At 41.1% G+C, this 16,414-nt stretch overlaps 1 protein-coding gene across 1 annotated transcript; it reads right to left on the bottom strand.

Annotated features, from left to right (window-relative positions):
* Positions 1-967: 967 nt before the first annotated feature.
* LOC134075187 (NACHT, LRR and PYD domains-containing protein 3-like) lies at positions 968-16,139 on the bottom strand. The gene is made up of 12 exons (XM_062530720.1): positions 15,523-16,139; positions 14,556-14,827; positions 14,161-14,277; positions 13,728-13,841; positions 13,160-13,276; positions 12,279-12,363; positions 11,894-12,089; positions 9,942-11,733; positions 7,109-7,282; positions 6,631-6,804; positions 5,636-5,809; positions 968-2,577 (listed from the first exon to the last, which is right to left on the bottom strand). Exons 2-12 carry the CDS (start codon positions 14,606-14,608, stop codon positions 2,394-2,396), a joined length of 3,180 nt encoding a protein of 1,059 aa, XP_062386704.1. The 5' UTR covers positions 14,609-14,827; positions 15,523-16,139; the 3' UTR covers positions 968-2,393.
* Positions 16,140-16,414: the final 275 nt, after the last annotated feature.

Consider the following 16,414-nt stretch of genomic DNA (forward strand, 5'->3'; position numbering starts at 1 on the left):
GATGTGTGTGTGTGTGTGTGTGTGTGTGTGTGTGTGTGTGTGTGTGTCAGATTTGCATAGTGACACACACAGCTTGCAGCTCCATCTACTTTAAGAGAGCCTGTGGGGATCAGAGCACTTCAGGGCTTCACTGACAAGAACCACAAAGATGATTTCTCCCACTCTGGTACTGCTAGTCATGGGCCTCATGGTCCAAGGTGAGACACTTCTGTTCTACTTTAAATGTTACCAAATGTAATACCAAATATTTATCTATTTACGTTCAATTAATTTCAACTTTTGTCAACAGTGTCATTGGCTGATGTAATTCTGACTCAGACTCCCACCTCAAAGTCTATTCAGCCTGGAGATACCGTCTCTATCAGCTGCTCAGCCAGTGAGAGTGTTTATTATAATCTCAACTGGTACTCCCAGAAACCTGGAGAAGCTCCTAAACTCCTGATCTATTCAGCAACATCTCGTCAGTCTGGTGTTCCAGGTCGGTTCAGTGGGAGTAGGTCTGGTACACAGTACACACTGACCATTACAGGAGTCCAGTCTGAAGATGCAGCAGATTACTACTGTCAGCAATATGGCTCACATCCGTTCACACAGTGTTAGAGCGCCGTACAAAAACCTCCCTCAGCAGCAGAGGATCAGAGGCCTCAGCAGACTGATCTGAGAACAGGTGCAGAGCTGCTACAGATGAATGAACTCAGCTCACGCTAGCAGCTCTTTCAGTTTATATGCAGATGACCTCAGTCTCTACAGAACAGTATCTGGATATAGATATCTCACTTCCGGTCTGCAGTTTCTGCATGACTCATGTGATGGACACCTGTCACACAAGACATCCATGCTTTACATTTCATTTGCTTTACATGGAACAATGTTAACTCATTATTTATGCACAGTTCATTTATTTTGATATGTGCTATTCCAAAACAGCAAATCAGTTATTTATTGAATTCCAATAGCCTACATACTCTACATTGCTAAGGACATATTTATTCAGTTAATCATTGTTCATCATTGCAAATGATAATGTGTACAACAACTCATTTGAGATATACAGTAATTACACGGTTTTATTTGTTTACTTTGTCTTTTAAACGTCAACTCAAGTTGGTCCCATGCAACGTCAAGTCCATGCAACAAGCCCACTTTGAGTTGAGTAATATTTTAAAAAAAGAACATTGAATTAAGAATTGTGATCGTGTATTGTGAATTGTGAATTGTGAATTGTGATTTTTACTAGTGAGTAATATACTGAATCAATTCATTTAAAAGTTCACACTGATGTAAATCACTAACATGCTGCTGACTTCAGTAGGGGTGATGGGTAAGGGCCTCTGATGTCTGCACTGACTGAAGAGCGCCCTCTAGTGCCAGACGTGTATAAGACAAAGAGTGTGTGGTGCGTTCTACAGTTTTTCACAATTGCTGAAACACTAAACTCCATTCTATGAAACAAATTCTTAGTTGCCTGAATCGTGTAGGCTGAACATTGTAGGCTGCAATGTACTTCTCATTTAAAGTACTGAAATGCCTGTCTTTTCCGGTATACAGTTTTTCACAAAACGCTAAAACTCTTTTTTTTTTAACCATCCACTCTGTTCACAACCCCCCGGAGTTATGAAATATTCTTCTTTTGTTTTGTTCTTTAGATGCAAAATGCATTGACTGTACTGTAAACAATGAACATTTCGTCTAAATCCTGGATCTATATGAGGTGCCTTGAATGCCGTGTCATCCATTGTTAGTATTGCCTGCTCAGTGCTGTTTTCATTTGGATTGCTCTGTGAATGTTCTGAAAAGAGTGTTTGGTTTAGAGTACAGATTCAACTGTTTTGAGGTGATTGTTCAGTTTTGCAGAGGCTGGCAAAGGTTTCGGAAATGTAGTTTGAGATTTGGGATTTGTGTTTATAGTTCTGAGAAAAGGGTGACAGGTTTTAGTTTAGCCATTGTGAAAAACTGTAAATGAACAGATGCAGCTTCATGTTTGAATCCTAATGTCTGTGGCAGTGCCACAGCGCCCCCCAATGACATCAATGGAAAATTCTAGCTCTATATTTTTACCTGTAAATGTACCATCATGCAAAGTTTGACACTACCAGGTGGTTTAGTCAATGAGATGGGCTTGTGAAACTTTAACAAAATATTAAGATTGAGACACCCATCTCCCCTCACCAAACCCACAGTAGCTTGGAGAGTATTGGTCTGAAGTGCAGAAACATGCTGGGTGTCTCCAGACTAATGTGGGTAAACATGGTCAATCTTTTTCAATTGTGATAGTGCATGGGATTCTCGATACTGATACTGTGCCCGATATAAGTACTGAATTATCATAGATACATAAAAACATGGATGCAACATTCATATGGAGGAAAATATGCTACAGTGAGTCATTCTTTCTATTGAGTAATGAGATTGTTCAGTCTGTTGGTAGGGTCTCTCTGTAGAGCAGAGAGCAGCTCCACTCCAGACTGCTGCAGTCTGTTGAGCGTCAGGTCCAGCTCTCTCAGACTGGAGGGGTTTGATCTGAGAGCTGCAGCTAGAGATGTGCAGCTCCTCACGCTGAGGTCACATTTCTGCAGACTGAGGAGATAAAAGGTTTACATAACACTATTAGTGAGTAGCCCACGGTACCTGATACAGATCTGCAAAGGAAGGGCATGGGGATACATCTGCAATTACAGTAAAACACAGATTTTCACCCTTCCCCCCCTAAACACGCACAAAGACACACACTCCACGCGCGCGCACGCACGCACGCACGCACGCACGCACGCACGCACGCACGCACACACACACACACACACACACACTATCATTATTTACAATAGCATTACCCCCTTTGTTTCGTTTAGTGTATTGCATTGTATTGTATGGATTAGTAAATTATTTGATGATTTCATTTGTAAATTAGTTTCAAAGAGGACTGTCTGAGGAAATGGCAGCAGATCAATGCATTGGTGCCGATTTGAGAGAGTATTTCAAATGGTACATGTGTAACACTTGTTGCAAGAATGGAAAAGGCTTGGCCTTCTGGGCCCTCCCATCAGCTTTACAGTTTTTTCCAATCGTTTACACACAATTTTGAAAACGGGGCTCTTTTTGTCTAAACACATCACACAATTAACCAAACACAACACCCAATCAGCAAAACATAACAGATTGTTTGCAAAATGAAATATTTCTGTCAAAACAATAAACACATCGATAAAACCTTATACTGTTCTCGTATCACTAACACATTCTTTGAATGATTCTACACTGTCGCTATCTTATACACACCAACACAATAAATTCAAAACACATCTGTAAAAACCCTCTTCCAATATATGGATGTTATTCAGACATATTGTTTGAGAGCATTAGGATAATTTAGATGACAAAAATATTTTTCATGAACCCTCATCCAGCAATGCACAAAACTGATGCTGCAGACAATATTTCTTTCTTTCACTGTACCATATGTTCAGTTACAAAATTATAGTTCTTACTACTGTAAAGTGTAGAAAAATCTAAATTTGTACACAAATAAAAAGTACTATACACTTACAGTCACTGAAGAAAAACTAAAGAAACAATACAAACAAGTAACAACAATACGTAATACTCTAATCATCTCTCTGTCTACAGTTTTTCTCGATTGTTAACACACATTTTCTGAAAACATGCCTCATATTCTCAGAACTCTACACACAAATCCAAAACAACACACACAATGGGCAAAACTCCACAATTCTCCTGCAAAATGACACTTTACCTTCAAAACAATGTAATTTCTCCTCAAAATGCTCTTTTGTTCTCAAGAGACACACACAAACCATCATATATCAAGACATTTGTAAGGACCAGTTGAACACTGATGTGCTCAGTGTAAAACACTACGATGAATTGAAAACACTTCTTCTCCATTCATCATAATGACTTGGGCCTTTTTTTGTTCAGTGTTACACTACAAACAGTACTACAAGCAGTAGATAAGCTGATACAGTAAGTTGATATGCTTACCCTATCAATATTTTGAAATATCTCATTGTTTTCTATTATTTTTCTTTGTATTTGCTGTAATGTTATGCCGTTTTTTGTAGGACAATGCTCATGATTTCAGTTTCCTGTTCAGGAGACAGAAGCCCTTGTACTGGTAATCTTTCGGCTGCCAAACAAATAGTAAAATACTGTAAACTGTGTAGGAATTCAAAGTAGGATTACTTTCCCCAAATACTTGAAATATACTTTATTTTTACAGAACAGCCCACAGGCAATACTGTACTACTGTGCTCATTGAGCTGTATTGTACTGTCCGGTACTGTACTGTATTGATACGCAGCACTGCAATGTTCTAGTGGCTCGGATCTCATCAGAGATTACGGTCCTTGGCCTCCCCGTCCTCCTCCTCTTACTCTCACTCCTCTGGCTCTGCCTCTGCCTGTACTACTACTGTAATACTAAAGCTCTGATTGCTAATTGTAAGACTGTGTGACAGGAGTTTGCCCATCTGATGAGTCAGTGTGCATGGTAGGGCAGTTAGCTTAAGAATTTGAATGGCAGTGTGTTCCTTGTGAAAACAAGATATTTTATTCATGAAAATTGTGTCAAATGCAGAGAATTGTGTGTAGTGCTGTGAAAAAAGTGTGTTATAGAACTGCAATTTGAGTGTAAAGCAGAAATTGTGCCTATAGCTAAGCAGAATTGGTTCAGGAGGTTGGTGCATGAGTTACATATTACAGGAATTGTGTGTCAAGTACCAGAAATTGTGTGTTAACAATCGAGAAAAACTGTAACTGGATCAAGCCATAAGAGTTCATCCACATCACAGGCTATGGGTGCCTCTCATTTGGGCTTTTATACATCCTCATCCTCGCTCCTCAGGCCTCGATCCTCACTGATCAACATAAAGAATAATGGGGCGAAAACAATGGGATAGTCTATCCAGTGTTAGTTATAGATCAGTGGGAACGCCCCTTGAGGATCGAGCATAACACACCTGAGTGCTGCGTTTTCAATTTTGCACATGTGTGCTTACATACCTGGTGGATGTGATTATTCAATTTGTTCATTAGTGTGGTCATTGGCAAGCCAGGGATTTGTAATGAGAAGGAAGTACCTAACAATCTTTATCTGTGTCTAAGGTGTTAAAATGTGTTTTACGTTTTGACATTCACTGTGTGTAATGTTTTGCAAAAAGTGTGAAGCTGAATTTGTGCTTAATGTTGTACTGCTCTGCGCAGGTGTTTTGCTTCTTAAGTGTTAAGTATTGTTACCTGTCTGATAACCGTAATTTTAGTGTGTATATGATTGGAAAAAACTGTAATGCAACACTGTCACCGTCAACTTACCACAACCCTAGCACCTCCAGACAGCACTACCTTCAAGTCGACAGTGGGGGCCCAAAAGACCATAGATCTTATCAAATGTAAAGTTTTCATTGCAGAGCTTCAGTTTGACATAGAGGAGTTGTTTATCTCCTTGTCTTAATTGTGTAGAGTTTTGACACAATGGGCCAAATTCTGCAAAAAGTATTGAAGCGATTGGAAAAAAACTGTAATATCTTTACTAGGGGGAGGAATTATGTAGGTATATAATGGATGATGAAATATGGTTCACTCCTAACCCACACACACACAAAGACAAAAACAATGCTTACTGTAGTTTCTCTAGTCTACAGTTTGGATGCTCCAGACCAACAGAAAGCAGCTCCGCTCCTGAATCTCCCAGCTTATTGTCACTCAGGTTCAGGTGTCTCAGACTGGACGAGTCTGAGCTGAGAGCTGACGATAAAGTGGAGCAGCTCTTCACTGTGATGTTAGTGCCTTTCAGTCTGTGGGAAACACACGTGTGCACACACACACACACACACACACACACACACACACACACACACACACACACACACACACACACACACACACACACACACACACACACACACACACAGATATATACAGCATGAGAACAGTCTGTGAACTCTAAATATCACATCAAAAGCATTTGTTTTGTTCTGAGAAGTTGGTGCTGTGCATCATGTAGCACTATTGGTTATTTACAGGCCATTTCTTTATAGGGGACTACTATTTTGTTGAGTTCATTTGTATGCTACAGATCCATTCAGTTTATGCAAGTGAATAAAAGTGAAATGTTCATGATGAACATTTCACTTTTATTCACTTGCATAAACTGATTGGATCTGTAGCATACAAATGAACTCAACAAAATCAACAATAGAACTGTGAACGGGCCATACCAACAGGAACCCGGTTACTTTTAAATACAGTATGTCTTTTCACCTTTCACCTCACGTGCAAACTCAATATCTGGGTCACTGGGTCACTGACATAGTTGTTAGTAAATCAGCAAATTAAAGTGAGGGTATTCACCAGTTTCCGTGTTTGCATTTACAAAACCTTTTTTTGGGGTTTTGGGCTCGTAACATGATGTTTTTTCTTTTTTCTTTTTCATATTACTCTACTGTCGGTCTTGGCCACTGTTGTCAACTGTTTGATTGATAGGTTCTTGACAGCATATTCTACAATATGAAGTGAGGAAATGAGGGAGAATATCCAGATTTAAAAATACTTGGGTTCAAGAGAACAAGGCCACTAATGTCTTTTCACTGTACCCTGCAAATAGCTCTGAACTTACCCCAGCTCCCTCAGCTTACAGCTTGGACATTTAAGGGCAGCAGATAAGACCTCCACTCCTGAATCTCCGAGGGGATTATAAGACAGGTCCAGCTCTGTCAGACTGGAAGACCTTGAGCCAAGAGCTGAAGATAAAGCTGGACAGCTCTTCTCTGTGAGGTGACACCAACTCAGGCTATGAAACACACACACACACACACACACACACACACACATACATCAGATACACACCAGACACACACACACACACACACACACACACACACACACACACACACACACACACACACACACACACTGCAATGTATTATTCTGGCTGGCACATCTACTCAATGTATTATTGTTTGGACAAAGGCATCTATCAAGTATTACAAACATAAACACACGCACGCACCCCCCCCCCCCCACACACACACACACACATCAGATACATGTACATCAGATACACACCAGATACACACACAAACTGGCAAACTCACTCCAGTGTCTCCAGTCTGCAGTTTGGATGCTCCAGACCAGTAGAAAGCAGCTCCACTCCTGAATCTCCTAGATTGTTTTCACTCAGGTCCAGCTGCCTCAGACTGGACGCGTTGGAGCTGAGAACTGAAGACAAAGCTGCACAGCTCTTCACTGTGAGATGACTGTATCTCAGCCTGTGTGAAAAACATATGCAAAGTAACATAAACTGCTACATTTCAGCATTAAGCTTGGCAAAGACTTATGTTCCAGTAATTTCAGAAGAGCTAAGGGACATAAAAGATAATCATAATAATCATAACAATTTATTCATAGTGTCACGCCCGGCTATGCCGTGCTAGGTGTATCTCTCCCTTGCCTGCATTGTCTGCTGCTATTGTATCTGTGTCGCCTCTAGGTGGAGCTCTTATCAGGGGTGTGATTGGCAAAGGACAAAAAAAAAGGAAAATATATCCGACCCCCCCCCCCCCTTTTTTTTTTAATGTGTCGACGGTGGGGTACGCGAGCCAAGTCAGTGGTCCTTGGGGGCTAAAATTTGTGAACTGCTGCTCTAGTGTATAGCTGCTAAGGTACTATAGTATCGGCTACTGTGCACTTCAATGTAATTGACTAGGGGGGTCCGGGGGCATGCACCCCCGGGAGAAAATTTTGAAAAATAACCCCTTAAATGATGACATCTGATGACTTTTATGAGAACTATAATAGACTGAGATACATATATTTCAAACATTATAACAAATAACAAAATAGTCTATAAGGCCTAAAGAAAACTCATTTATAGCAAAGTAGCCAAGGGCCTACTTAAGATTAAAGCAGATATGGCTGAAATATAGGCTATCATGATCATTTTGCCAACAATGATGTAGAATTATGGATTTTCTCAGTTCATGTTTTGTTTCAACTTAAACCAACATAAAGTTATAATGTTGACTACATTATTTAGTAGGCTATTAGGCCTATGATAACATTTAGCCTGCCCCCTTACAGTCGTCTAGTCCTGTACAATATAGGCCTATTGATGCTGATTGAAGAGGTTGCTTGAAGGTTATTGATATTTAAGTTGGACAGAAAATCAAATTGCACCACTTCCTCTCCTTCCAAGGTAACATGTCCTCCTCTCCTCCTAAAATAAATGGCAGGCCCTAGGCTACATAGTTGTTCAAGTGCACACACTCAATGGAGAGCTAGGATTACAATTCAGACTGTGCCTTAAATAGGCAACTTTTTTCCATGTATCAGCACAATGCTAATAGGCGATTTCCACAAAAAAAATCAGCTCAATATTATGTGCAAGAGTCAAGACTGATGTTTACCAAGAATGCCAAAGTGTCAATCTCTTAGCACTATCATAATACGTTTTCTCATAGTGAGATGTCTATCCCGAAATATGTTTTGAATGACATGGGGCGCACGGAGGTGAACGGCTGGACAAACGCGGAATGACAAGGTGTTAACTAAACAATTTAGTAGCCTAGACCTAAGCTAAGGTAGACGGGCTTTGTGGTGAAAACGATGAAAACCAGTACCCTAGGCTAGTCTGTCACAGCTAACTTCAAGCACAGTAGCCTAGACTAGTTTACACGCGCAGAAATTAAGTCAATATCAGCACCAGGAGATTGTCGTCATTATCGGAAAATCCAGACAAGTCAAACTGGACGCGAACGCGAAGCAGACAACAACAACAAAAAAAACAACTTCATAAATATGTCTTCTTAAACAAATAATTTGACCTTTACCGTTTCATGGCTTCTGCTAAGAAACAAATAGTTTACCACACACTCACACATCGAACTTGCATCAAACATTCATCAACCCGTCTGCTTTTCAATGAATTCCACTAGTGACTAGAGAATGGACAAGGCTTGCAGAGTGATATGAATGAAAGAAGCACCAAACCCGTCGTCATTGTCAGCGGCCTATTATAAAGCAATGGTGTTTAGGCTACAGAAATAAACCTCTGAACCCGCCCCCCCCCCCCCCCCCTAAAAAAAACTCAGCGGATCTATACGAATTGCATGGGTCGCATTTTCAGGCCTAAAAAAACGGAATTCCGTTTAAAAACGGAAGAATCACACCCCTGTCTTATGGTGGACCGTGCCGGGCTAATTGGTGTGCTGATGGGAGGGTGCTTACAGTAAAACCATGGCCTTTAGTCCGCTCACACTCTCTCTCATTGCTGCTCTGGCCTGACGACGAGAGGCTGGCTGCGGTCGTCACTACTATTCCATTTGCCTTACATACTTATACTGTATGCATGACACTTTTAGTTAGCTTCCCAGTTACTGACTTTGTGATATTTGTTAATAAACATAATTTACTTTAAACATTGAGTTCAGTGTGGTCTCCCCTATGTCAGCTGTACTTTGAGCCAAGTGGTCCTGACAATATTGAAAAAATTCCCAGATCCGCTTATTGGGCACCACGGATGTTTATCAAATGCATCTGTGCATAGCTCATCATCGTCTTGCTTTCCCCCCTGTTCTGTGATTGGTCCCCTATCTGAGGCAAAAATTAGGGCGGTAGTTTCCAGGCTGCCTTAGCGTGAATCAAATCACGCGCAAGGCAGCATGGGAACACCCAAGCTAGGCCACGCCTTTACTGTCTTTAAACTTTGTGCCTCTGACAAGATGCTTCAGATTGATTCAAGGATCGGAACTCTCTGTTTTAGAAACAGACAATGATAGCAATAACGACACTCGGAAAATTGATTGACAGTGGTTCTGGAAAAAGAGCATTCCATTTCTCCACAAATTACTGTAACAAACTGTCAAACTCCACAATGGGATCAATTACCAGACACCTAGACTCAACAAACTCAACATGTACAGTACTTACTGAGCACTTCTTGATGATTTGACCACTGGCAACATCCTCAGCAAACCTGCATCAGATCTGGCTGGTGAATCTGTTACTCCATAATCCTTCAGATTAAATGTATCCAGTTCCTGGTCTGACATCATCAGCACAAAGGCCAGAGCTGACAGCTGGGAAAGAGAGAGATCCCGTCTGGATTTTCCCTTCCTCATGTAACTCTGGACCTCCTCCACCAGAGAGTGGTCATTCAGTTCATTCAGGCAGTGGAAGAGGTTGAGGCATCTCTCTGGGTTGGGGACCTTTCTGATCCTCTTCTTAATGTATTTGACAGTGTCCTTTATGCTCAGTGAGCTGCTTCTTGTCTGTGGCAGCAGGTCCTGTAAGAGCTTCTGATTGGACTCCAGGGACAGGCCCAGGAGGAAACGGAGGAAAAGGTCCAGGTGTCCATTCTCACACTCCAAGGCCAGATCCACTGCAGTCTTTTGTAAGTCGTGAACTCTCTTAGCCCTGAACAAACCGTAAAGCTGAGATGCTGCATGTTCATCAGGTGTGTCTCCCTCTCTCTTACCAAAGTTGAGGAACACATACAAAGCTGCCAGAAACTCCTGAATGCTCAGATGAACAAAGCAGAAGACCGTCCCCTGGTACAGCCCAGCCTCCTCTCTGAAGATCTGGGTACAAAGTCCTGAGTACACAGATGCATCGGTGACATCAATACCACACTCTCTCAAGTCTTCCTTATAGAAGATCAAATTACCCTTCTCCAGCTGCTGAAAGGCCAGTTTCCCCAACGACAGAATGGTCTTCAGGTTCCAGAGTGCTTCCACATCAGTGGTTCCATACTTCTGACTCCTGTGTTTGGTTTGTACAATCAGGAATTGTGTGTACATTTGTGTCAACGATGTTGGAATGTCTGCAATGTCTGCTTCAGTCAGGATGCTCTTCAGAACAGTGGCTGCCATCCAACAGAATACTGGAATGTGGCACATGATGTAGAGGCTCCTGGATGACTTCAGGTGTGTGATGATTCTGCTGGCCAGCTCCTCTTCTGTGATTCTCTTCCTGAAGTACTCCTCCTTCTGTGGGTCGTTGAAACCTCGTACCTCGGTCACCTGGTCAACACACTCAGGAGGGATTTGATTGGCTGCTGCTGGTCGGGAGGTGATCCACACAAGCGCAGAGGGAAGCAGATTGCCCTTGATGAGGTTTGTGAGAAGGACATCAACTGTGGCATGTTCTGTTACACTGCAGATGGACTCGTTATGCTGGAAATCCAGAGAAAGTCTGCTTTCGTCTAGACCATCAAAGATGAAAGCAATGCTGTAGTTGTTGTAGTTGGAGAAGTTGACACCTTTTGTTTCACTGAAAAAGTGATGGATGATGTCCTCAAAAGTGTATGTCTTGTCTTTAATCAGATTCAGCTCCCGGAAAGGAAGGGGAAATATGAGCTGGATTTTCTCATTGGCTTTTCCATCTGCCCAGTCCATAATGAACTTCTGGACAGAGACTGTTTTCCCAATGCCTGCAACTCCCTTTGTCAGCACCGTTCGGATATGTTTGTCTTGTCCTGGTGAGGGCTTGAAGATTTCAGTGCATTTGATGGGTGTTTCCCACTTTGTAATGTGTCTCTCGATCTGCATGACCTCATGTTCAGCATTGACCTCCCCAGTTCCCCCCTCTGTGATGTAAAGCTCTGTGTAGATCTTATCCAGAAATGCAGGGTTTCCCTGCTTTGGTACCCCTTCACATACAGTTTGAAACTTCTTCTTCAGTCTGGATCTCAGTTGTTGTTGACATCTAGGTAACTGTACATCTGAATATATAAATACATTTGGTTAACTACTGTACTATAACTGCAATGCTAAAGGATGCTGATGTTCTTTAAAGTTCTACAGCATTGGACAAACATTGGAAACCAAAGGAAAACCCAGGTATGTCTATCAGAAATAAAGGGTATTGTATCAATTACACACATTGTTGCAGTTGCTCCGCCAAGATCTCCTGACTCATGTTCCTCAGGATGTGTACTGCAATATTCAGAGCTCCGTCTCTTGCATCCTTCTGGTTCTTCTCATCCTCCTCAGGGGATTCTGGGTAATCATAACTCAGGAGATTCTTGAGTCTCTTTAGTTCATTTGTAATGAAATGTATGGCTTTGACTTCAAGCTCCTGAATGAAAATTAAATAATTGAGTTAGTCATTTGAATTCGATCTGTTCAGCTCTTCACGTGCAGATTTTATGACAGGAAACTGTTGGTTATTTTCCAATAGATCAAATGAATAAAAATTAGTGGAAAAAGTGTTCTATTCTACTGGAAAACTACAAATTCAGAATCAAAGCAGCGCACTCTCACACACTTTGAATATTGTTGACAAGCTTCTCTGATCACTCTGGCTTCTGGTGCAGTGGGGAGGATCAGTCATTTCCTCACTCTGTTGAACACTGAAAGAAATGTGTGTGTTGACAAAATGATACTGTAACAAGTGCATATATGATGAATATATAAGAGCTTCGCTGGGCAAAAGAAAAGAACACATCTTCCAAATGATAAAGGTACTGTAGGCTATATGGAAGGGTACTGTAACTAATCCTAGAATGTATAGATTGTCATCTCCAGTACTGTATATGTCAGTTTCCAGAGTTGCTGTTTCTAATACTTGGTTTTGAGCAGGGCTGTAGTAGGAAACACAGTTGATCCACCTCTCAAACGAGTTTATTCACCAACTGCAACTTTTAACTTTCAAAAATTACACTGTATTATTCACATTCACAATATGTGTACAGTACACCCATCAACACTCAAGGAACCATTGAATACCACTGGTATTGTTATAACCATTGGGCAATAACCTCCATCATCATGTTCATGTTCTAAATGCCTACTTCCGGTTACGCAATGTGGTGTTGAGACGTGCGTTGTCTATGCTCCGATAACTTTCACTTTATTTGCACCTAAATACCCTTTATCTCCATCTACTCTTTGGCTTTTGAGCATATCATATGTTATAGTTGGTCGAGGGTGACAAGAATATGTTCTAAATGCCTTTTTAAAAATTCAGACACCGCATGGCGCAGTCCACCTTACTGTGATCACAGAATTGTGAGCTAGCTAGCTACAGGATGCTATACTGGCTAGAGGAATATTATATACCGTAGATATACTCAGAGACGTATCAAGTAGACAATCCAACCCACTCAGGGGCAGGCCAAGGAGGCTGGTCTGGTCTGGCTTTCTTACCAAAGGTCAGGGTGAGTGTCTCCCTCACTGAAGGTGATGATCTGTCCTTTTGAATGGTCACTCTTCACTGAAAAACAGCTGGCAGTAGGAGAATCTGGCCTCTCTTCCTGAGTTGGACTTTACAAAGAAAGCAGACACGTTAATAATACAGGACAGTAACACACTATAGACATGTTAATCATCACCTGAGACACCACATTTACTAAAAATGAAACATCATACACTCTACACTCTTAGTCCATATTTCATCCACAGCTTAGTTAGTAATCACTCATTTGAATGTAACTGCCATCTTAGGAATTGTGTGTGTCTGATCATTAGGAATGATATACAGTATCTGTATCTATAAGTGGCTTAATCCGAACCCTTGTGTGGTAGAAGCAGGCTTCACAGTCTCTTATGTCTCTTTTTAGAGTGCTTGGCCAAACTTATATGTTATATGTTATAAGAAGAAAACAACAACAATAAACATGTTTGTATGCAAAGTGCAGCCTTTTTTCTTCTTTAATCCTAACCCTTACCATATCAAACTGGGCACAACATGACCAGCCTCATCTTTCCTACGTACCTGGGATCAGGTTGGTCTCCCTCTCTGAAGGTGATGATCTGCCCCTTTGAGTGGTCACTATTCATGGACACACAGCTTGGTGCAGGAGAGTCTGATCTCCTGTCGTCGGACATCCTGCAATAAAATAAAATAAAAATAAAAATAAAATACAAAATATTGAATTGTTGCATAATAAATAATGCATATTGTGTTGCTGTTTCACATTGACTGAAGTCAATAGGAGCTTTGTTAGACAGTAATATAGATGGTAATTGTAGATCCATCAAATCCCATTAGATAAACTGCAGCATTACTGCACCAATTTGCAGACCATGAAAGTTGCAAAAATTAACAAATATTGACAAATATTCATACACTCATAATATTACATTCACAACTTTATCGATCTCAGCAATGCACACAGTGACTGAATCTATAGGTCGGCCTCTCTTACCTGAAATCAGCGCAAATGTCTCCCTCTCTGAAGGTGATGATCTGTCCTTTTGAATGGTCACTCTTCAGGGACACACAGCTGGGTGCAGGGGAACCTGGCCTCTCACCCTCAGATAGACTTTTACAATCAAAACAAACACGCAATACTTCACATACAATAATGACGTGGATAAATAGAAAGTTGTGGCTTTCCACCTGAAACAATACACCTGAAAAAATACACGGCTTACTTTTATTGTCTACAAAATGCTACATGTTTTCACACACACACACACACACACACACACACACACACACACACACACACACACACACACACACACACACACACACACACACACACACACACACACACACACACACACACACACACACACACACACACACACTTCTAACCTGGTATTTCCATGACCATTACTTCCTCCAGCAGTGCCTCTAGCTTCACTCATGTTGCCACGGTGTCTACTGTCTGCATCTGGTGCAATGTAGCATCATACAGTAGGACTCATTGTGTTCACAGTTCAGTGTAGTGCCCACAGCTCATGGATGAAGGCCCATCATGTGGATAAATCCGTTCCACTGTCAGTAATTATGTGTGTAGTGCACAAACAGCACAGACCTCCTAGACAGGAAATTTGAGATGGTAGCTGACAGGTCACTTGGCACTTCTGTGAAGAGGTATAATACACAAAACCTTAATATTATAGTAAGGGTAGTCCCTGAGGTAGTACACACAACTTAAATATTAAAGGAAGTCCTTAAGGTAGTGAACAAAACCTAAATATTAAAGGTAATCCCTGATTCTGGCAAAAGGTTTGTGATATTTGAACTGAACGCTCAAACTCCATGCCTCCCTCTGTGCACCTGACTCGATGCGTTGGCAGAACTGTGGGTAGATGTAATAACATACAAACGGCTCCATACTCATGTGGATTCCACACTGGCTTGCAATAAGGGGCATAAAACCTCCCATTGTGTTGCACACCCAGAACTTATGCCAAATCCTGCTCAGTGCTGCTCTCTCTCTATGGTTCTGGTTATAGCCTACGAGGATATGTCACTATTAAATTGATCTAAAAAAATACTCTGCTCATAGTTTTTTCCAATCAACTATTTTAATTTGTCTCTAAATACTGATGTAATCACATATTGTACAATAGAGACATTTAAGACATCTCTGACCATAGAAACATTGAACTGTTTAACAACATACAGCCTGTATCCAAAGGCAGCAAAGTTCAGGAAAGGCTAATTACTTGGCATATTCTCATAAAGCAACACGTACAATGAAGTACAAATTAAAATCATTCATGAAGATATACATATTATACAGGTACCGATGGAAGACAAAATGCAAACTCACATTCTTACGGAACACACAGTCTGTTTTCTCATCAAGTAAACAGTCCTTCCCAGCACTTGCTGGTTAAACAGTTCTTACCAGAAGTGCAAGCTGATATATAAACAGGCTTTTCTGGTCTGACTGGATTTTGTTTACATCTGAAAACACTGGCTGTTCAAGATGAGACTTTAATTCTCATTGGAGAATTAAAGGATTCACTAAATATTGTGGGGCTGTTTCTCCTCTCTTCTCTGGGAAAACAGGGTTATCTTCAGTGACATTGAGTCGTTCTTCTCATGTAAAATACCAAAGCAGCTACTGTACTGTATGTCTGCCTGTACTCTGTTAAATTGCACTCACATGGCTGTCTGGGCTAACGAGACACAGCATGCAACAAAGAGAAAGTGTCATGGCACACTCAGACCTCTATCAGTGACCCTGACCAAGACTTGAGCTGTTGGTGAAAATGAAAGAACTATTGAATAAGTTCTGAGTGTACCACAACACATTCCTTCTATTGAATTGAACGCATACTGGCGATGACCACCTCACAAGATGTGCGTTCTGCTCCAGTTACACAGCATATAATCAGTCAGGCTCACCTTACCACATCTGTCCTGGCACAGGGCCATCAGAGCCATCAGAGCTGCCACAGCAATGCAGCAGGACAGCTCTGGTAAAGGCAAGAGAGGCATAGGGCTGCTATCAGATTCAATCATGTGATCAGAAGTTGTAGAGATTACACATTTTTCACAGGACATTGCATGTAAAATGTCATTAAAACGTTAAACATTAAAAAGTGGCTTACATCCCACTCCATTTCCATGAGGTACAAAACTGGTGTAAATGTACAGATTATAAACACTTCATTAGAAATATTCTCCTTCCGTGTTTGGCCATCCAAATATATTCA

The sequence above is a fragment of the Sardina pilchardus genome, chromosome 2 (assembly GCF_963854185.1).
Source record: "Sardina pilchardus chromosome 2, fSarPil1.1, whole genome shotgun sequence".
Classification (NCBI taxonomy): domain Eukaryota; kingdom Metazoa; phylum Chordata; class Actinopteri; order Clupeiformes; family Clupeidae; genus Sardina; species Sardina pilchardus.